Here is a 23,429-nt window from a genome sequence, read left to right on the forward strand (position 1 = left end):
ACTTACTTTAACTCCAACCTCAACCTAAAACTAAACCGAATCCTAGACATTAGTAATCCTAGCCATAGCCATAACCCTAACCTTAACCCTAACCTTAGACCTAGCCCTAGTGCTAAGCCGAAGCCTAATCCAAACCCTAGCGTTAACCCTAACTGTACTTAAAGCTATGATCCGTGGGGGAAAGCGGGAATGTCCTACTGAGTGGGGGGGGGGGGGTAATGCCCTGTTCCCCGTGTGTAAATCTGTGGGGTGGGGATTGGTAGTTTATTATTGTGTACCGGGCGGTTAAGGCAGTGTTTTTTCCAGACTTTTTACTGGGGGGGGGGGGGGGGTGGAGAGAGACTCTGGGTATGGGAGTGTCCCCATTTTTGTATTTCAAAAATACCGGCATTGTATTCTAGTACCATGTTTCATTTCTCGAGAGCACTTTTGAGACTTTCAAGTGTGAATAAAAATTTCTCCATGAGCGGCAACACTAATTGGTTGGTATTTTATAAGAATGTTCCAAACTTCTTGTAGCTTGTTGGTCTGTAGGCCTACAGGGAGCATGGACGGCTTCTCGATTTTGGTATGCAATAGTGGGGGTGTTTATTAATTGATGAATAGTTCTATATGGGATATGGTGGTGTGTCAATTGTATTTTGTAAGCTTTGCTAATTATATGCACAATCCGTAAAGCAAATCGCTAAAAAACAACAAAAAAACGCTGAAAGTGGTTTTTTAATTAACTATAGATTATCATTTATCTTTCTCTTTTACCTAAGTGTGATTAATGATACAGGATCACCGTAGCGTCTCACATCTAGGGGGCGGTCTGCTTTTGTTTTATATCCTTTAGGGGGGGGGGTGACTCTAAGACGAAATATATCGTTAAATGTAGTGTTTTACCCCGTTAAAATAAGACAATAGTAGATGGGGGGGGGGGGGTGAAACCAAACCGAAAATGCAGAAATGTACGAGGGGGTGGCAGTGCGATCAATTATCGCACCGGGCGACTTCCGTGACGCCACTGTAAGATTAAGTTTATTATAATGTTCATGTGCATAAACGTCAAGCTCATGTTCAACGATCTACTACATGTAACATAGCCCATGAGATGAGCCAGACATTGCTTCATGAATGTAGACTGCAGTCAGCTCTTAGTTCTCGCGTATACAACAATCTTATGGACTTTTGTGAAAATACGTTTGGTGATATTGTTCTATGAAAACTAAGTGCTGCTAAAGCAACATTATACTCTGCCATAAACTGAAAACCTAAACAAGTCGCCTAAATCTCACCCTAATTTTTACTAGAATCTAGTTAAATTTGTATGTGCTTTGGGCAAACCATCGATTTGTATGCCTCAGACAAGTATTTGAAAACGGCTTGGACGATAAGATCAAAGGATTTAAAAAAATCTTCTCTGTATCTAACTGTAATCGTTGCATCATTTGTCTTTTTTTTTTAAATTCTTATAATGTATGCAAGAGCAACGTCACAAATTTCGCCCCAGGTATCAGTAACTCTGAAAAACTTAGAACTACTACTTGTTTTTTACCTGGTTTAATACATATTATCTTTGGACATGGTGGTCGAATGACTGCTATACACAGTCTAGAGTTCAGATCTTAGGCTTGGGTACCTGATTCATTACGTGTTTAAACTGTTATCGATAATCCTAATTCAAATAATTGAAGTGTCTCCGATTTTGTGATACTTTTTAAAAAACTATTTTTATATAAATTTTCAATATAAACAATAACAAAAATTATTTTGGCTGTAACTATGATTTCACTCTTATCATTTAAACAGAATCTCATTTTTAGGTTTAAAATTGTATATTTTTGTCATTAAAAATACAGTTTTGTAATTGACGATAACTTACGGTTATATTTAGGTTTGCGATATCAAAGAAGGCCTACAATTACAATTAGGCTACTTGATTGTGACGCGAAAGTAAAAGTTGATGGTGATACGCTAAATTTAAAGGGGCTTTGATATAAGTTACAATCTAGTCACTTCAAGTCGTGTGGTAAATGCCCCCCCCCCCCCCCCAGGACGAAATAGAGAAAAAAAAATTATACTTTAATCCGTATCCGGCTCAGCTCCCGGAAGTTTTTAATGCCCTCCCCTTCCGGAGAAAACTGTCAGAAAGAAACCCCTTGATGTGAGTGTAGGCTAAAGTCAGGGAAAATGAAGGGACATGAGATTGTGGAAGTGGTGGACTGGTGGCACTACCGTGACACAAGCAGTTGTTTCACATACAGTTATATACAGGTACTGAGTACATTATAACACAAACCACCACTTTGATTTACTAATTGAAATAAATAAATTTAAAAAAAAAACAATATCGTACTCAACAATTTATAGCGTTTGATTCCAATTTTCTTTAATTTTTAAAAATACATTATTTAGATATACTTTTTATACTGCATCGTTGTAAATAAAATACAAATTAAGAAATTTGACTTTTTGTTTTGGTTCTATTTTTAGTACGTTAAAATACGCATGTTTAAAATGTATTGTTTTTGTTATCAAATGAAAACTGGCATATGGTTAGTGGCCTGAATTGTTTACTGAAAACTAGCGTATGGTTGGTGACATTGGTTATTTATTCAAACCAATCAGAACTTTAATCAGCTAGAGTGGCTGCTAAAGGATATCCTATTTCCTCTGACTTAATTGTATTTTTCCTGCGACTTTTTTTTCTTTGACAAGAAAGGCTAAAACGAGCTGAGTCCACCCAGTTCTAATGGGTACCTAACTCACGTTAGGGAAAGTAAAGCTTGCGGCTATACATAGAGCTGACCACAGGGGTCGTCCATAAATGACGTCTCACTCGTAGGGGAGAGGGGGGTCGTAATTTGTGACGGTGTGTGATGAGGGGGGGGGGGATCAGATGGTGTGACGTCACACTTTTGAGTTATGAAAAAGCAGTGTTGGAAAACGAGTTTTAGCCGTTATTTCGCGTTTTAGAAAGCGGTTTTAATAAATTGTAATATGAATTGATTAAAATACTCTATGTTGACAGAGTTTTTGGAAAAATATCGATGTTTTAAGACAAATATTCAACTGTAATTATGTGTGTGTGTGTGTGGGGGGGGGGGGGGGTTGTAGGCTAAGGTGTGACGTCATTTTAGGGGGGTTTAGCTTTTTGTGACGGTGGGGAGGGGGGGAAGGTAAAAATCGTCAAAAAAAGCGTGACGTCATTTATGGATGGACCCCACAATATCCCTTTAAATGCCAAATTCAAATAAACAGGCGAACTACTTCTTTTCGTGCCGAGGTCAAGAAACATACGAGCTTTAGATAATGACTGTTGTTAAACGGAACAGACGAAAAGTCTGTAGAAGAATTGTTGTGATACTGAACTATTGTAGTCCAAGTTGTATGCTCGTAGATAGTGTCCACTTCAGCAATGTTATTCTGGGTGATAAACAGAAGTGTTTCAAACTTTTTCAACCCGGAAATCGTCAGCCGGACGTTTCGTGGTGTCGACATGCTTTAATAAATAACCTACATTTAATTAAACTCTCGGAGGCGTATAAAACATTAATCGTACCCCCCCCCACCCCCACCCCACAAAGCACGTCTACCCCTCGAAAGAAATATAATTTTTATACAAAAAAATATGCTTCAACCAGTGTCCATCACAAGTGCCAGACCCCCACCCCCCACCCCTTAAACAGTCAACCGCATATAATACATCATATATTATTAAATATTATGCGTATAAAAAAACTGGTTGAAATAGATATTTTAAATTTGCGAAAGAAAATTTCTTCTTCTCCGTTCTTAATTTTTAGTGTTGGAAGGGATCGAGCCTCATCAGCCCGAGGATTCGAATTCGAGCATTTTAGGTTTAGCAACCATGTGCTTTACCGACTCGACCACGCCGACCCCGACTCCAAACAATATCAGCACTTTTTTTTTAAAGCTTCAGAAGCTAAAAAATAAAAATTCCTCCATGAAAAATGTTGCTGCAACTACCAGTACTGAAAAGGGAGAACAATACGAAGGGCGTGCCAGTAATTGAATTTCAGAAAAAAATTCTTTAGAAAATGCAAAATGAAAAAAAAATGAAAACAAACAAAAAACAATTGTCATTATAAACATGTGTATCTTTTTGAGGCAAGTTTCTTGTGTCCCGAAAACCCGTCAACGCCCCTGGCACTAGGTTTAATAAAAAAAAAAATTAAAAACTGTGTTTCCGTGTTTAATTTAGCTCTACAAGTTTTATATGTTTATCGGGTAATGGAGACAGAAGAATAATGTAAATTGCTGTGTGGTAAATCTGATCAACATTTATCAAAAGTATTTTGGTTTGGTAGTTGCTGTAAGAGATCGTGCACATAATATAGTACATGATATAATCTAACAGCTAACACGAAGGGTTAAGGTGTGGTGGTTTTGATTCTGTTATGCCGTTATATGGGGTGTTGTGGTATCAAACAAAGTTTCTTCCAGGCATCTACTGCCCCCCCCCCCCAAAAAAAATGAAATGGAATTTATATACAAAATATATACTTTTACCAGTGTCCGCACCCACCCCTCCGGAAATTTTAGTCCTCCCCCTCACCCCCCGGAAAATTTCTTTTTCTCCGGAGGGGGGGGGGGGGGCACGACATTTTTTTGGGGGGTGGGGGGGGAGGGGCTGACACTGTTAAAAGTATAAATTTTCTATATACATTCCATTTCGTTCGGGGGGTGGGGTGGGGGCGGTAGACTTTCTTCAGAGATCTCTGTAAGAAACTCTACATGAATTTACGTGATACTTGATACAGTATGACTATGTGCACGTTCACTGTCATGCTTGCGCATTAAACAAATTAGTGGCGGCAGTATTTTTAAAGCGAGCCATCTCCAAATCACATTCTCAGTAAGGGGGTCGTCCATAAATGACGTCACACTCGTAGGGGGGAGGGTGGGTCCGTAATTTTGTGACGGTGTGTGATGAGGGGGGGGAGGGGTCAGATGGTGTGACGTCACATTTTCGCATTATAAAAAAGCAATGTTAGAAAACGAGTTTTAGCCGTTATTTCGCGTTTTAGAAAATGGTTTTAATAAATTGTAATAGGAGTTGATCAAAATACTCTATGTTAACATAGTTCTGACAAGATTTTGGGAAAATATCGATGTTTTAAGAAAAATTCAACAGCAATTTTGAGGGGGGTTGTACGCTGAGGTGTGACGTCATTTTAGGGGGGGGTCTGGCTTTTTGTGACGACGTGTGACGGAGGGGAGGGGGGGGGGGAGAGGTAGCTGTAAGATTACAGGGGAGGTAAAAATCGTCAAAAAAGCGTGACGTCATTTATTGATGACCCCTAAAGACATAATGATGCTATAAAATTGTATAAACCTGGACAGGTTTTTTTTTTTAGTTTTAAAATCAGGTTGTAATAAAACTTTCTTTAAAACAGATGTTATTTAACGTTTTATGATTCTTTCGAAGTATTTCTTTTCCTTTTATATGGTAACTATTTGTCATTAGCCTAAAATGGTCTAAATGTTATTAGCCAGTTCCATGCACACAGAAAAATGTGACTTATTTCCTGTGACTTTTTTTCTACAATCCATGCCCACACCCATGTACCACAAGGGTGGGGAGGGTGATGTTGTAACATTTTTTAAATATCATGTTACATGAGTATTTGGTTGGGTGGTGGTCAGGAACTGTGTATGTAACACTTAGAAGCAATATTAATTTGGTTTTCTTCAAATTGATTACTATGTTGACCGAACTTATCCAAAATTTTAGAAAGAAATCGAAGCTTTAAAAAAAAATTGCATTTCAGTTATGAGAGGAGGGGTGGGGGTGTAGGTTAGGGTGCAGTGGCGTGCAGACCTATGTAGATGCCCGGGGCAAACTCAAGCGGAAGATGCCCCCATAAATATATATATATATATATATATATATATATATATATATATATATATATATATATATATATATATATATATATATATATATATATATATAAAGCTTACTTACAAAAATAAACATAAGTTGTCTTGGACGTTAATATACATAGAAAAGCATTTATTTAAAAAATTGTACTTATCTTAATTAAGATGAAAACGTTGACTACAGCCAGCTAAATCCAAACGGAATGAATGGTTGGAACTTGGGAGGGGAGGGGGGGGGGTCGGAAAGGGGGAGACAATTGCGGGACGTGTTGTGGTGGGGTGGGGGGTGGGGGCTGTGATGCACTACAAAAGAGTCTCATCCGGTATTGTATTACCACCCGAGACCGCGGTGACAAAAACGTTGTCGGTGTCTGCAATTAGGGCGTCAGATACGCCTTTATTAATGGGATGTTTCTCTCTTGGCCTGTTTAGGAATTCCTGTAGTGTAACTAATACAGGTGAGAGTGTGCATTGAACTAGAGATGTTTCAGATTTTTTTCTCTAAACCACTTGGTCAGAACGTCAACTGTTTAAAGAGATGGGTGATGCTAGATACTCTCAAACTATCTTAACCTTGAATATAACAGAAGTGTACCTTGGTTGGCTAAGCTGCCAGCCCTAAAACAAAAATACTTCTACATCGGACTGTGTTTAAAAATCCACTGTGCTATGTCAGACCCTCCCTACAACTTGGACGTGTCTTCCCAAATTTAACACACCAGGTAACGCCTGTCTAGTTCAGGTGGGGGATAATCCACTAATGGCTTCCATGGCCTAAAAACCCACACCGAATCCCCACATTTCATTACATCAAAATGAGCTCAATAACTCTATAGATAGCTCTACTATTAACTGAAATAAAACTGGCTCTGTATGTGCCCCCAATTGCTTTAAAAAAAGCTCTACTCAGAGTTAAAATACTTTAACTTTAACACGACTTAAAGCATGCTTCCCCCTATTTGTAAAAATCAATATGGGCGCAATTATTCTGAATGATATCATTACAATGTATCGAAAACAATATGTTGATTCGTATTCTTGAGATTGTCGCTACAGTGTATCAAAAACAATATGGGCATTCTTATTCTTAAGTATGCTTATATAATGCATGAAAATAAATATATACTAAAGGCTGCCAGTGGCGTAGCTACCGTAAAGCTAGAGTAAGCAAGGCAAAGGAGCCCAAGGCAAATATGGGCCATTTTCCTTCTTTTAAAAAGTTAAAAAATTTTCATTGGAATTTTGATATTTATTTTATATAAATAATTTAAAAAAAAAATGGAAATTAAGTTGTTCATTTTCTACTGTAGAAATAATTTAATTTAAAAAAGGCCCCAAGTCCTTTCTTAGTGTACAGGCAGTGGCATTCAGTGTGGGGGAGGGCGGGCGACTAACATTATTAACATTGTTAATTTTTGCATAGGTGCCGAAAATCCTAGTTACGCCACTGAAGGCTGCCCATACAATTTAACAAAAAAAAAAAACGTTTGGGCGTTATTACTCTACATATATTTCACCAAAGGTGCCCCAAAAATTTATAATAATAATATGGGCATAATTACCCTTTGGATGCCCTTAAATGGATCATAATGAAGAAGTACATTTAAAAAGCTTTAGAGATGCCCCCAATGTTAACAACGATGATTTGTGTAATTACTGTTGCATGCCCTTCGAGTGTATTACATGAATATTAGCATTATTACTTTCAAGATGCCCCTACATTATATTAATTGAAAATGGGCATACTTACTGTATGGATGCCTTTAAAATGTATCATAAAGTGAAGTGGGCATATTACTAAATGCTCATAAAATATATTATAATGAATATACGAATAATTACTATAAAGATGCCCCTACAGTGTATAAAAATAAATATGATTTAATTACTCGACGGATGTCCTTGAGAATGAGTATAACGAATACGCGCATATTACTTTAAAGATGCCCCGACAGTGCATGGGAATAACTTGGTCACAAGTACTCAAAAAGATGCCCCTACACTATAGTAAATAAATATCACACACATTTATTAAGGGAATATCAATGACTACCATAGGACTACCTTTCACTGATGCCCGCTTTTTTTATATGAGTTTTGCTATACGGACAGTGTAATGTTAAAACGAGTGACAGACGATTGAGTGTTACGATTTTTTTGAGTGAGATCGCAAAACATATGGAAAGTTACGATGACACCATGACACGACATATCGCAACAATTTTTAAATTACTAAAAAAAAAAAAAAATTAAATTAAATTAAAAAAAAATTTCCTCCACCTCCGCTGGATGCCCCCGCGTGGTGGATGCCCGGGGCCTGGGCCCCGTCCGCCCCCCCCCCTCTGCACGCCACTGTTAGGGTGTGACATCCTTTAAGGGGGCAGTCGCGGTGTTCTGACGTTTTGTGAATATGTGTGACAGTAGCAGTGGCTTAGCTAGGGAAGAGCGGGTGGGGCGTGCGCCAACCCCTAAGGGGGCGCCACCAGGGGTAGAAAATTTAATATAAAAATTTTAAGCTGAAATATTGAATTATGCAGTCAAAGTTACGAAAATAGACGACTTCAAGGCTTCACACTAAATCGCTCGCTAATTTAACAATTTTGTTACACTGAAATAGAAAATGTTGCGGGATACGCCACACGCCTTTCCAAGGGGGAGGGGGGGAGGGAGGGGGTTACGCTATTTTACTGACGAAAATAACTATATAGAAAGGGGGCGCAAAATAGATAGTCCGCCCCGGAATAGGTCGCTACGCCTCTGGACAGTGGGAGTGGGGAGGTCAAATTCATCAGAAAAGCATGCCATTATTTATTCATTACCCTCATTCATGACTAAGTACTTTTATTTACTGAGTAAGTCTGAAAGTTATTCTTATATCTATAATACAGAAAACCGCTTTGTACCCCATACCATTACGGTGGTTATTTACCCATTGTTCATATGATCTGGCACCAATGTGTAGGGCCTACCTTCCTTAAAAATATTAAAATCCGCCCCTGCGTTAAAAAACGAAAGTTACATAGATAAACCGCGGGACTGTCATCAAACTTTTGATTAGCCCAAAGCAAGTGTAGGTAGGTAATGCTCTTATAATAACCCTCACCCCTCCCACTTCATTCTTACACGATCCGAACAGCACACACAGGCTGTACACTAACACACGGTGTTTGCAGAAGGCTGGCAGGTCGTGTCTCGACACGGACATACACACCGCCGCCGTGGGGGTATGGTACGACTGTGTTTGTCCAACTCTCGATGGGGCATGAAGAAATCTAGGCCAAGCGGTTGAGGCCCCTTCTATTTTTAGACGAATGGCACTGTAAACTTGTTGCTGTGTTTCAAGTAGCAGTGTACGTTCATTTTTAATCAGGGCAACAGGTAGGTCTGTGTACGTGGTTTGTTTGTCATCAATAAGTCTGATTTGATTATTTAATTTAATAATGCAAAGTTTAATTTAAAATCTGTGATTTTATTTTACCTTGTTTTAAAAAAAAAATAATTGTTTAAAAACTTTTTAAAAATTCAGAATTTTTTAAGTTCAGAGTGACCACTGGCCAAGCGCGTTTCTCGTCGCAGGCCTATCCCAGGGAGCGATAAACATTAAACATTCACCGTGCCCATGCTCTGCATGCGTCTTTTTGCAGTGTTAGTCCTAGATTCTAGATGATCTATCGTTTTTCGTGTGTTTCTTGTAACAAAAAACTGGACAAAAACATTAGTTAATAGGCATATTCAATAGGCCTAGGCATAATTAATTTATTAGGGGGCCTATACTGCTATAGTTCTAGTGATTGAGTTATAGTTATATTAGTAGGCCTACTAAGCTATTTATTTAGTATTTAGACGCTTGGCATAGGGCATCAGCAGGTAGATCTATGCCTATCTTATGAATATGATCATTTTTTATATTTTATACAAATTTAGGCTATAGGCCCTAATTTGATTTATAATGATCTTTTACAGAGGTCTAAATTCTACACACACTCTCTATGGCATGAATATTGAGAACTAAAAGTAGGCTAATTAAAAACAATTAGGGCCTATTACTTTAAAAAATTAGTACTTTAGGCCTAAGTGTAAAGCCCTATGTAGTATGTAACTAATCACCCATTTCTAGTCATAAGTAATTAGTAACACATTAGGCCCACTAATTAATAGGCCTATTCTAATCTATATAAGCCAAAAGGGCATATAGATCTACTTTGTTAATTGCTTAAACTTTAAACTTTACTACTCTGCTTTGGAAAACCTTATTTAAAAAAAAAAACTTCACTGTTCAATAAGTAGCCTAATCATTAAAATTAATTATCTGGTAGGCCTACTGGATTAATGGGGCAAGGGAAGATTATAAAAAAATATAGCACATGGTTGTTGTTAAGTCCCTTGGATTCAGTTTTTAAGTGGACTATTTTAATATTTATAGGCCTAATTAGGCCTAAACATTTTTGTGATAATTTCATTCTTTGTTCATTTCTCTTTATTAGGTCTAGGCCTAATTTTAAGTAATGTATTTTGTTTTTCTTTCTAGCCTGAAACATTTTGATTGAAACAGTAGTCTACCAATAGATAAAACCCGCCCTTATAACTTGTTAATCAGATCAGAATTGATGCTTAACCTTAAGCCTAAGTGGTCACAGTGACTTACTTTTACTTATGGTTTAATAAGGAATCGACTATATTTTAGTTTTAATGATTTATTTTTTGTGTGTGTGAATCACTTAAATCGATAACCTACTTTTTAAATTAACCTCTTCATATGCCGAGGTCACAGAAACAAGTGAACTCTACTTCACTTGCCCCATAGACAGTCAGGTTTCAAAGGGAAACTTTAATAGTACTAATAGTAACACACCCCACAGGCGACATCCAGGCTATTGAAGATGAATTTTACATATCCGACTCCCTATCATCACAGATTCCCCCTCGAAATCTTCTTGTTCGTTCTTAATTTTTTTGGTGTTGGAAGGGATCGAGCCTTATCGGCCAGAGGGTTTGAACTTGAGTCTTTTTCGAATTTATCAACCATTTGCTTTTTACCGACTCGACCAAGCCTCCATCACAATTAAGGATACGTGTTATGCGCCATTGAGGTCATTGACTCCGATTTCAGCCTGCTTTTCTTTTTGGATTTGCTTCCATAGCGTTTGCCCAACCAAGAACAAACTACAAGGCAGCAGTTGTTTGATTTTGGAGTTGTCTCTCCTAGAGCCTCATCTGCCCGGGGGTTCGAACTCGAGATATTTCGGTTGAGCAACCATGAGCTTTACCGACTTGACCACGCCGACCCCTCCTCACAAAATGATGTTATATCTCTGCCTTCGTCTCTTTAACAAAAAAAATTGTTTTTTAATACATCAATTCCTTTCCAAAATACCTAGGCCTACTGAGTGTGATCAGCATTTAGTATATTGATCCATTTTTATTATGGTTACAATTTATATAACTTATTTAAAATGCGAAATGGTGGTCGATGCTCATTTTCTTAAATTACATTTTTAAAATGCAAAAGTGTGTTGCCCCACTTTCTGAACCTCCCACTCAAACAAATTCAACCCCCCCCCCTCGCCAATTTAGAGTGACGTTGTTTACGACAAACACCTCTTGATGATCACTTAAATAAAGGATCCATATACTTGAATACAGCATGATAGGCAAACAAGCCAAGCATTAACTTCATAGTAGCCCATTACTACAGCATTACTCTTTTACTGTATAAAAATAATGACTTGAATATAACTCATAACCAATAAATAGCATTATGTTAATATTTTAGGTTCATCATTATGAAAATAGTTGATAGCCTAACCGACAATAGGCATTGTATGATTGCTATTAAATGACATAAATAATTCCATAAATCTTCTGTATGTACCTCTTGCTAAGGGTAATTAATGGAAGACCTTATTCTAATTTAGCAGATTTTTTACCCTTTTGTCCGCTCATCATGAAAAGCAGACACCCCTCCATTTCTAACATTGTCTTGAGATTGCAGATCACCCCTTCCCCTCCATTATGGGTATATGGACATTCCCCCCCCCCCCCCCTCAATGAAATATCTTTACTTCAGTGTAGAGTTATACATTTCCCTAACCATATGTCTAACTAAATGACCATGTAGAGGGATGGGGGGGGGGTGTTGGTGGTAAATTGACACTGGGTAATTCTATTGCAGTTTAAGATAATTGACAGGGGGGTGTCCTACCCCTCTCCATCATACACACCAAACTGGCTGAGGCTAGGGCTAGAGCTTGGGAAGACACAAAAATTAATCAAAAGTGTAAAATAATTGAAATTTATCTATCAGTATGTGCCTTAAGGATTTTCATCCACTATGCCTATAATGGGCTTCAAATGAAGAACATATTAGCAATATTTATTTTATATTTATATAGGGGATTGGGAAGGCATCATGATTTTAAAAAAAAGTTTCCGAAAGGTTTTGCAGTAACAAAAGCTATTTGGAAACTATCATGTTGCATCATTGAACTCTACTAGTCTGTCAGCGATAGAAACCACTAAAATGATCATTAAGTTGCATACACTGTCATCACAGTAATTAGTTGGTAATGAACTATGTTATCTAAATTCTTCAACCAAGTACATGATTGCAAACTTTTTAAAAACTTCACAGGTTATTTTAATGTAAGGAGGTATTGTCCTGTCTCCAGTAGGTTTGGGGTGGATTTGTTCTTATCTACAGTGACTGACATGTTTATTGTGCCAATGTCTAGTGCATGTTTATAAATAGGCTTTGTCTCCTCCCCAAATGAGATTTTTTAAAATGTCTATAAAGCTGGGCTTGGTTTAGTTTGATAAGAGGCTCAACAATGGCCAGGTAAACTTGTCAAGGTGAAAACAATCTGGCAATGTTCGGCCTGCTTGTGATGTGTGACCCTACATATATTACTGATAATACCAAAGACTTATTTAGATAAAAAAAAGTTGCAGCTTGGCTCAGTTTTCATAAATGCATTATTTCTGAGTAAATAGTATTTTTACAATGTTTAAATATCTTGTACATTTTTCCTGTTTTCAGATGCAGTAGGTTGTACAAATTTTTTAAATTTGGTGATTGATTAAAACACTTTAAAAATGTAAGTACATTTTCTTATTTGTTATATTATTTTTATATTTATATTTGGCTCTAATTTTTAATCCAGACCATATTTTGATATCTAATTGTAGCATGGACATAATATTTATACTTATTACATCATGGAAACAAATGCTGGATTATGGAAGTTACAAAAGTTGTTCAATGATTTTGTTTGAACTTCTGTTCAAACTAATTTCATCTTTCCTGCCATGAGACCCATGTAGTCATCACAGACAGTTTTTTCCCCCACTTCTGCCAGTCACTAGCAAAATACTTAACAGTACACTAAGATAATGGGACGGAGTGGCCTAGAGCTAGAGCTCGCACTGCTAACCCAACAGTCTTGAGTTCGAATCCAGGTTTACGTCAGTAGAATGTCTAAGAGTCCACCCATCTCTGATGGGTATCTAACTAAAGTTAGGTGGCTGGGCATAATGCTGCATTATCCCTTTATATGCAGAGGTCAAGAAACTTGTTTTTTTTTTTACTTTAAGATAATTTAAGTTGTTTGTCAGATGTGGATCTCCATGTCTCCTTAGGCTTTCCATTTTCTTTTCCCTTGCATCGTGCATTTCAGCACATGGTACCAGCTGTAGTGTTTAGCAGATTAGTTGTTTATCTTTGAAATCATTAAATAAAAAATGTTTCTGTCAATTTCAGGTGGTCGTCTATGCTGGAAGCCCTGTCCAAGATCACCTTGTCGCGGGGCGCTAGGGATGACGATGCTGTGGATCAGCTCCACCACCTGGGTACTGTTGCTCTGTTTGCCGCGTTTGCTGCCCTCATCGGCATGAACCAGTATGTTGGGGATCCAATCCACTGCTGGGTGCCAGCCCAGTTTCCTGGACATCACACTGTAAGTGGCTGAGATCTTCTAGGTTATCTCACATGATTATATCTGAGTCTAGGAAGTTGAGATCTTCTAGCTTATCTCACATGTATATGTCTGTTGTTTGGATGGGAAATTTTAATGTTTATTTTGAAATGGAGAGCGTGCATAATTTTGAAGATTGACTGACCTTGCTGGAAATTTTGAAGTGTTCGGTTTTTGAAGTAGCTTCAACGTAATTGTAAGAAAGATTAGTCTTGATTGGTATAATAAGGTGTAAAGATACACAGTAGTCTCATTGGTGCGATCAAGAAGTGTAATCACACCTAGCTCCTCAATGTGTGTGGTTGTTTTGAAAGTCTTTGTCATCACACATGAATAAATCTGTCTGCCTATTTGAAACCATTCTGTCATGTCTAGATGTAAATAAATCACTTGGAATTGTTCAGCAAACATAAAGTAATTTATATAAGCCAGGCAATAAAGTTGTATTTCTTGATGCCATTGATACCCTAACTTGTGCCCCAAGCCTATCATATTAGCTACATTTAGTGATATAGTGCTAGACTGCTGACCCAAAAGTACTGAATGCAAGTCAGTACAACGTCCCTAAGTCCACCCAGCTCTGATAGGTACATAACCAATGTTCCCTCTAAGCTGCGCGGTTGCGCTGCCTCGCAGCAGTTTTGATTTTGTAAAATAAATATATCATTGTATAAGACTTGTAGAACAGCGTGCACAAAAAATACATTTTGCGCACTAGCTTTTTCCCCTTAGAGGGAACATTGTACCTAACTCACCTTAGGGAAAGTAAGGTGGCTGGTTATAGTGCTGACCACACTATCCCTTGATATGCTACGGTCAATCATGTAAACAAGTGAACTCTACTTCACTTGCCCCATGAACCATCAGGGTTCAAAAGGGAATTTTACTAGCTATAATTGATAACTTAAAAAGTCTCTGCAATAACAAAGCTATAGCATACTTTAAAACCATGCTGGAGGTTATATTAGAACAAAATTATGCTGATAATACAAATGTCGAATTTTAATCAAATCTCAATGTCATCAACAGGCATTTGCTGAAAACCTGTGCTGGATCTCACAGATGTACTCCATCCCCATGGATCAAGAAATTCCGTACCAGCCGGAAGAAAGGATGAAGACAGATATCAGCTTTTACCGTTGGGTGGTGGCTGTCTTGTTGTTCCAGGTAAGAATTTTATCTTTTATCCAATCATGCGTGACATTGTTATCTGGGAGGGGAGTGGGGATTATATTTATAAAAATCATGGCTGCTTATGTGACAGAAATTAACATGTAAAGTTCCCTTTTCAATCTGGCGGCCCTCTGGGAGGTTAAATCTGGTTCACCTGTTTCTGTGACCTTGATTGGTCAGTTCTAAGCCTTTACTTTCCCTAATAGTAAGGTGGACTCAAAGACGTGCTATGACTCTAGCAAGGTACCCAAACTTGAGACTTTTGGGCAATGATTCGACCACACTGTCACTTTATTGACTTATGAAAACTTGAAAAATTTTATCCTATGTGTAAGTTACCCTGATGTTGAATAGGTAAAATGAAATGGGATTTTTTATAGGTTTCTGTGATGTAGGGATATTATTAATGAATAATGTTCCCATCCGCCTTTATTTTCCCTAACTTAACCTACCAATATCCACCTGACTCCAGTTTTTTGTACTAAGCTCTGTGCTCTCAAGTCTGGAGGCCTAGCTCGAGACTTTAAAAGGGGGTTGGTAAAGCTCATGGTTGCTAAACTGAAGAGTCTCGAGTTCGAACCCTCGAGCAGATGAGGCTCGATAGCTGGGGACAGCCACTCTTCTAGGAGAGACAACTCCAAAATCAAACAATTGCTGCCTTGTAGTTTGTTCTTGGTTGGACAAAGGCTATGGAAGCAAATCCAAAAAGAAAAGCAGGCTGAAATTGGAGTCAATGACCTCAATGGCGCATAACCAGTTGACACGTATACTTAATTGTGTTGGAGGGGATCCCTTCCAACACTAAAATAAAAAAACGAAGAAGAAGAAGGGTAAACAGCTGAGTGCTCTAACACCTGACCATGTTTATATTTTAAATTAAAAAATTTCACTGCCTTCTCTTCAAGTTCCCCAACATGTTTATATTTTAAATTAAAAAATTTCAGTGCCTGCTCTTCAAGTTCCCCAACATGTTTATATTTTAAATTAAAAAATTTCAGTGCCTGCTCTTCAAGTTCCCCAACATGTTGTGGAAAGAACTGAAGGGCTACTCTGGCATCAATGTCCAGAAAATTGTCAACATGTCCGACGAGGTTGTCATGACGCCACCAGAAAACAGGGAGAAAAAGATTTCTGACATTTCCATGTTTATTCATAAGTGGTTGAACAGTTACAGGGTGTACAAGGTATGTGCAAGTTTTAGAAATAATCTGGATTTGTTTCATAAACTGGTGGAGATGATTAGTTAAATTTTGCAGACTCTATTATGTAAGTTATTTAAAGTTTTTGGTGGTCATGCTGGAAGATGCTCATTCTCTTAGACTGGAATGATAATAAAAAGTATATTATTACCTATGACTAAGAGAGAAAAAATTGTGTGAAATAAATAAAACAAACTTTTAAATGAAAAATTTAACTTATAAATGGAAATTAGTATTTGTCATTTTATATCACACATTTATTTTATTAGGTATAGTAGTCATATATAATTATTGTAAAGTAGTCTTTTTTTTACTGCCAATATTAAATTATAAGCAACAATTTTTTATACTGATCGGAAACACAGACAGCTGACACCCATGTAAAGGAGTATAACAAGTACTTATGTTTTACACATGCAATCTTCTTTAGCACCAAGCAGAGAAAACTAAAAACAGTGATATACAAACATAAACAATAGAGTTATGAGAAAAAGCTTAAAGGATTATATTTAAAATAGAAACCATAATTTTACGAGATCTCTCCCTAGTTTGCAATTACGTTGCTTAAATAATTTTTAAAATGAGCAACAAATTTATTTTTAAATTTGACTGATAATGAATAAAATATATGTCTTTATATTTTCTCAATAACCTCTGGTTTGATTTATAGGATAAACGTATTGTTTCCACATCCATAGCCTGCAGGGATAAATGTGTATGTAAGATAGTGTCCAGTTCATTGTGGGCAGAGTTTGTCAACTTTTTAACATCAGAGTGAACTAAAACCAATACATTTACATAGTGTATCCAACATTTCATTATTTTTAGTTATTACCAGTAGCCATATAGGCCTACATATGCTGATTATTTTCATAAGGTTACCTATTTAACAGTGTGAATAATAAAGATTTTTTAATATTTTGAATATGGTTGGCCTATTTAACTTATTTAAAAATATATATATACATGTACTTTCTAATGTTTGTTTTTAAATTCAACTTTTAAAATTGTTAGCTGTAATTAAGTTTTATAAAACTATTTAAATAATTATTCAACAGTTTAGTTAAAAAATTAACAAATTAAATCTCTTTCTTAACTTTTTTTTTACTCCTGTGTGTGAATCTTTTTTGCCTACTTGACTAGTTGATTACCCCACAGTAACAATTTTTTGTTTTCATTTATGTGCTGATTCATTACATTACTGCTTGTTCTGTTTATTATTGACTTAAGTATCAATACCTTAATTAGAATAATATAATTTTTTACTAGTTAAAGATTACTTCTTGATTATTTTTCGTATTGTTAATTTCAATCTAGTGTTTTTATTAAACATTTAACACATTGTGTTGAATAGCTTTTGGGTACTTTTCGGTTAAAGACAAAATAGGACATTTGAGTTTTAGTTGCTAAACCTCACCCAGATGTTAACACAAATTACATTATGTTAAAATTATAGCTGTCATTTCTTTGCATTTAGCTGAAAAAGAAAATACAATTTGTTTGTATAATAGCAATAAAAATCTATAATTCTTTTCCAGTACAATGTAGTGGTGAGAGTGAAAGAAAAAATGTCAGGCATTTTGTGCTTTGCACTAGGCAAGAGACATGGAACCTACCTGACTGGGCTGTACCTGTTCATTAAACTCCTCAACCTGATTAATGTGTTGTGCCAGTTTGTCATGCTGAGCGCCTTCCTCAAGGTAAACTTTTACAATTGTTTATGTATGGTTTTCATTTCAAGAGACCCACATTGTTTTGTATAAGTCTTTATTTTGCTGTAGGCTGACACATAGCTAAAATAATCATATAAACAAAACTAGTTGTTTTGTTGTTAGTTCCAACAAAGAAGTTGTTTCGCTGCTTTTAAAAACTGCAATCGTTTTTATGTGCCAAAATACATTATTTTTATTTTATTTTGGCCTGTGTAAAATATAATTTGGCTTTTAAATTATTTTTTTTAGTTCAACTATTGGACCTATGGCTTTCAAGTGTTGCAGCATCTGGGTGGCAAGTGGGTGGATGTTGACCATTTCCCTAGGGAAGTGTTGTGTGATTTCCAGGTCAGACAACTCCAAAATGTACAGACTTTTACCCTTCAGGTAGTTAACATTTTTTACTGCTATTTTTTAAATAATTCATTTTTGTGTTATTTTTTTTTAATAAACAATGTTTAACAAGCATATTCATTTATATTTTCATTGTCTTAATTTAGTATTGATTACATTTTTAATGCAAGGTAACTCTTTAAATTGTCTAAATTCTCAATTCATTTTCAACATTCTTAACAAGTTTACTAATATTTGCATAAATCTTTCCATTTCAGTGTGTTCTAAGCATCAATCTCTTTATTGAGAAAATTTTCGCCATTGCTTGGTTTTGGCTTTTTCTGCTATCTATTGCTTCAGCAATCAATTTCATTATGTGGACTTTTGATATTTTCTTCAGGTATGCTTGAGTAATATAATTTGTATAAAACTTTAGATAAATAAAAATTAATTTTTATGTAAGTGTGGAAATCCAAAAATGTATGAAAATTTAGAAATATAAAAAGTAAGCCATTTGCATTCTGCGATTTAATTCTAGTGCGAGTAAAATAATTTAATAGGTGTGATATCTGCAAGGGTTTAAATTGAAAGTGCTTTAAAATGGATGCTCAACAAGGCAACCATTTCGAAAATGCCAATTTAAAAAGTAAAACTTCTGTAACTTTCAGCAAAAGACGTGAGCATTTTATTGAGAAGTACCTGGTCATCTTAGGAGACAAGGGCTCAAAAACCGAGCGGACATTGTTCCAGAAGTTTGTCCACCATTACCTGAGGGACGACGGGGTCTTCCTCCTGCGCTCCGTGGGCAACAACTCCAGTGAGATCATCGTCATGGACCTCATCAAGGTGTTGTGGACCAGGTTCAAGATGGAGAACTCTAAAGAGACTGACGGGAACGGGAACGCTGCGTCGCCTCACATGAAGGAGTCGCATGCTTGAGGTCAAAGTTCACGAACCACACTGTACTTATTAGTATTTGGTATATTTTAGTTTATTACCTTTCTTTTTTTTAATTTTTTTGTGTCATTGAGTTTTAAATTAATTATTGTTGAGGTAAGATTTACAAAAGTGAAGGAAATCCAGTGTAAGCTGAATGCTGGGATATGGTCAGTTAATTAAAGGATATTCAAATTTGTAGCATAAAACTTGTTGTATATGGTTGTGCCTTTGTCTAAGGTGTTGAAACTTTTTGAATATGTCTAATTTTCTCCCGTATACAGATGATATTAACCAATAATGTAGATTGTCATGAAATTTTGGAATTTTTTTATACAAATAATCTAGTCTTCTCACAAATTGTTGTGTAATTACTTAAATCTCACAAGAGTCAAATTATTTTAATATACTCAAATGTTCTTTTAGAAAATTGATATTTAATCAGTTCTATATTATTTGTATATCTGACAATTTTATATACATATTTTATTGAATGGATAATCACAGGGTCCGTATCTCAAATCTTTTCAAACAAATGCCTTAAAACCTGCATTCCAAATGGGAAAAAATATTTTTATATAATATAAATATTAGATCTATATGTATATATTTGAAATTTTTTTTGGATAAATTGTTTGCTTTTATATTCACTTTTATAATAAAAATTAAGTTGATGATGTAAAATCAAATATACTTTGACGATAGAAGTCACAATGTTGTCCAACAACACTTTACATTTTATATTAACTTCTCCACAACTAGAGGGTTAAATGTAATCTTTTTTGTAAAACTTTAGCATTACTTTTTACAGATGATATGAATAACTAGTCCATCAGTAATGTTTGTTTTGTGATGGCTTATTGAATCTTCCATTAGAATTAAATAGTATACAATTGGTAGTTCTTACCTACTGCTTAATATCAAGACTGCTTCTTGTAAAAATGCTTAAAAACTTTTTCTTTCTACTTTGTTACTTGTTGAGTTAATACATATTTTTGTTATATTCTTTTCCAGTGAATTGTTTCATATCTTGTAACTTTGATAGTTTTCTGCAACACCACATCTAAAAGTAAAAAATAAGTAGGGCATTAACCACAGTTAATGGTGGTCTCCATCTATTTATGCAGCGATTCTATTTTTTTAAGCATTATCTCAAAAATATGTAAATGTAATATATATATAAAAGGTTTTGTATTTAAACATTTACAAGTGTGCTACAGCGCTGATATTCTATTTTAATTTTTTGATAAATTTATAAATTTGGTAAAATTGTACACAGTTGATTATAATACACTAGCCTATATTCACTGATGTAAAAGTGTTTGCTCTTTTATAAACAATTACTCACTGTTAATATCATATTCATCATCAAACAATTTACACTCATTTTTTCTAATGAGTTTTATTATTTTTTTTTGTTAAACTTGCCAGTTTGCAATTTTAGAACCAAATCTGTGGTCCAACTGCTGAATTTGTAATTATTCTTTGTCTTGCCAGTTTGTAATTAAAGAACCTATTGCTGAAAATAATTAAGTCACATATTTTTGTGACAATCAAACCAAGCAATGGTCGTATGAATTTATTTTTTGTACACATGTTAATAGTGAAATACTTATTTAAGTGGTTCTTTATAAAATACGTAAAATAAAAAACATCTTTACTCATTTATCTGAAAATTTTGTTTTTATGACTTGAGTACTTTTAGCACTAAGGTCTTCAATTTTAGAACCAAATTTGTGGTCCAATTGCTGAGCTTGTAATTATTTGTTTGACTTGCCAGTTAGTAATTTTAGAACTAAATTTGTGGTCCAACTGCTGAGCTTGTAATTATTTGTTTGACTTGCCAGTTTGTAATTTTAGAACCAAATCTGTGGTCCAACTGCTGATGATGTAATTAATGTTATGTAACACTATTAATAAATGCTTTTGACATGTATTTTTCTCTTTTCTATGTTTTTGCAAGTGGTCAAATAGTTGAAATTTTTTACCTTTATTTAGGTATTTTTCAAAACCATTTCTTTTTCAAAGATGGCAAATGTTTTTGATAAAGTAGCTAAAAATGTATCATTTCAAAACTCAATCTAACATTAGTTAAAAGTTTTTATTTACTAATTAATTTACTGACTATATTGTTTTAACTTGCTTGTATTTTATTTCAATTGAATCTTCTCTGTAGTCATGTAAATAAAAAATAAAATAGGCTTTTGATTATATTAAAAAAAAACAGTTATGCTGTTTTTTTCTAATAACACAAAAGATTACAACTGCCTCACATTGTCTATGTCTAAAATAGTAATGGTAGATCAATTTACAATTGCTAGTCATTTTTTCCCCCAGATGTAAATCGTTGCATAACGTATGTCTCATTTATCAGCTGGTTTTTTTTTGGTGTTGTCTCAAAATTATAACTTCTGTGAACCATTACAGACACAAGGACATCATAAGCTACACTTAAATGCTGAAAAGCTTAGCAATAAAATTACCAAAAAAACAAACAAACTACAATTGTTAATGTTAGAATTATTGTGCCTTTTGAAATGATTTCTTTTTACTGTATATGATTTGTGTAAATTAAAACCTTTGTACCACTGGATGTAATCATTTCTGTTATAACAGATTTATCTGGGCATTGTCCCCCCCCTACATTCATACCTGTTATTTGGACGTTGCCCCCCCCCCCCACCATTCATTCCAGAGTAATTTGGACATTGTGTGTCATCCCCCTCCTACATTCATACCAGTTATTTGGACGTTGCTCCCCCTCCCACATTTATACCAGTTATTTGGACATTGTTTTGCCCCCTTCTACATTCATACCAGTTATTTGGACGTTGATCCCCCCTACATTCATGCCAGAGTTAAATCTATGTGGACTTACTTTGGAATTGTCCTACATTCCTGATTTAATCTGTTTCAATATTATGAGTTAACACTTAAAAGGAGTAAGTATTTACGGTTTAAAAAAAATTGTTACATTTTTTAATTGACAGTTCTTCTACTCCGTCAGAACGAACTAATTTTGCAGCTGTTAAGATTTAATAAAATAATTTCCATAAATGTCTATTGCTGCTTATATAAGTCAAACCATTGGTTTAATAGAAAGTGTATAAATTATCACTGTCTCCTAAGCAGTTCTTGAATTTTTAATTAAAAAAAAATTCTGCAATAATCAAAATTGTTTATATTGTTTACTATGAACATATTTTAACAATATAAAAATGTAAATTTAAAAAATATTTCAATACAATTAAAATTGGATGGGTTACAAAACAAATATATCTTGTGGCTTGTTTATTGTTGTTGATTTGACTTAATCCTCTTAACTCCTTGTGGTGCATTGGGCCATAACCTTTCCCTTTGTCTGTCCCAGCTGTTTATTTTGCAATCTCCAAGACATCTTTGCTGTCTTTAGTGTAGGATACTTTTTAAAAAAAATTGTGATTGAACATTTTTTGTTGTTAGATGTTCAAACAATTTTTTTTTAAATCTGAAAAATCAACATAAAAGACTCACATTCACCATGTTATCACAAAGAACTAAACAAAATAAGAAAAAGCTCAGTGAAAGAAAAGTTAACCACTTTTTCTGTCATATTCGTACAACGGAAGTTATTTCCCCTTGTTCAGCAAGTGTGTTTTTAAGAACTAAGTTACTTAGGGGCCACAACTCTTCATTGTAATTTTTGTGTCTGGTATTTCTTAGGTTGTTCCTCTTTGGAGTTAAAGCGATTGTAGCCAATAATTATTCAGAACGAAGTCTTCGTGTTACTCACGTTAATAGCTATTTCTAAGAGGCGCCAGAATTTGCAGCTAGACCACGGGGGTTTCTGATTAGGGTTAGGTTTAGTGTGATGGGTGATACCAGCTTTGCGTGAGTGATTAATGGCGGAGCACTTAAGCAACACACTATCGTCCACGGTCAAAATTATATGAGCTACATTTTTTTTAACATAAATATGTAAAAATATGTAAGATTGAAAATAAAACAACAACTCAATAATAACAAGTCTTATCGATTGTAAGAGAAGCCAACAGCAAAAAATAAATAAATATGCAAAACACAAAGTTATGCCAACATTTCTTTTGTAATTAATTTTTTCTACTGCGTATTTAACTAAATACGTAACAAAAATTGAGGATGCTGTGTAAATTAAGTCATATTATTGTTACGTATTATTGTTATAAACCATAAAGCTTTTACGTTTATAAATATGT

At 35.2% G+C, this 23,429-nt stretch overlaps 1 protein-coding gene across 2 annotated transcripts; it reads left to right on the forward strand.

Annotated features, from left to right (window-relative positions):
* The first annotated feature begins 6,331 nt into the window (after nucleotides 1–6,331).
* LOC131954514 (innexin unc-9) lies at nucleotides 6,332–21,714 on the forward strand. 2 transcript variants are annotated; one of them, XM_059318248.1, is made up of 9 exons: nucleotides 6,332–6,350; nucleotides 12,929–12,986; nucleotides 13,649–13,844; nucleotides 14,892–15,029; nucleotides 16,034–16,219; nucleotides 17,773–17,934; nucleotides 18,196–18,333; nucleotides 18,558–18,679; nucleotides 18,948–21,714. In XM_059318248.1, coding segments are annotated over exons 2-9 (1,215 nt in total). In that variant the 5' UTR covers nucleotides 6,332–6,350; nucleotides 12,929–12,984; the 3' UTR covers nucleotides 19,219–21,714. The 2 variants fall into 2 exon arrangements, with proteins under 2 accessions (XP_059174231.1, XP_059174230.1); XM_059318247.1 differs by lacking the exon at nucleotides 6,332–6,350 and adding an exon at nucleotides 9,073–9,270.
* The last annotated feature ends 1,715 nt before the right edge of the window (nucleotides 21,715–23,429 follow it).

The sequence above is a fragment of the Physella acuta genome, unplaced genomic scaffold, assembly GCF_028476545.2.
Source record: "Physella acuta isolate Inbredline_101_S28 unplaced genomic scaffold, ASM2847654v3 ptg001007l, whole genome shotgun sequence".
Lineage (NCBI taxonomy): Eukaryota > Metazoa > Mollusca > Gastropoda > Physidae > Physella > Physella acuta.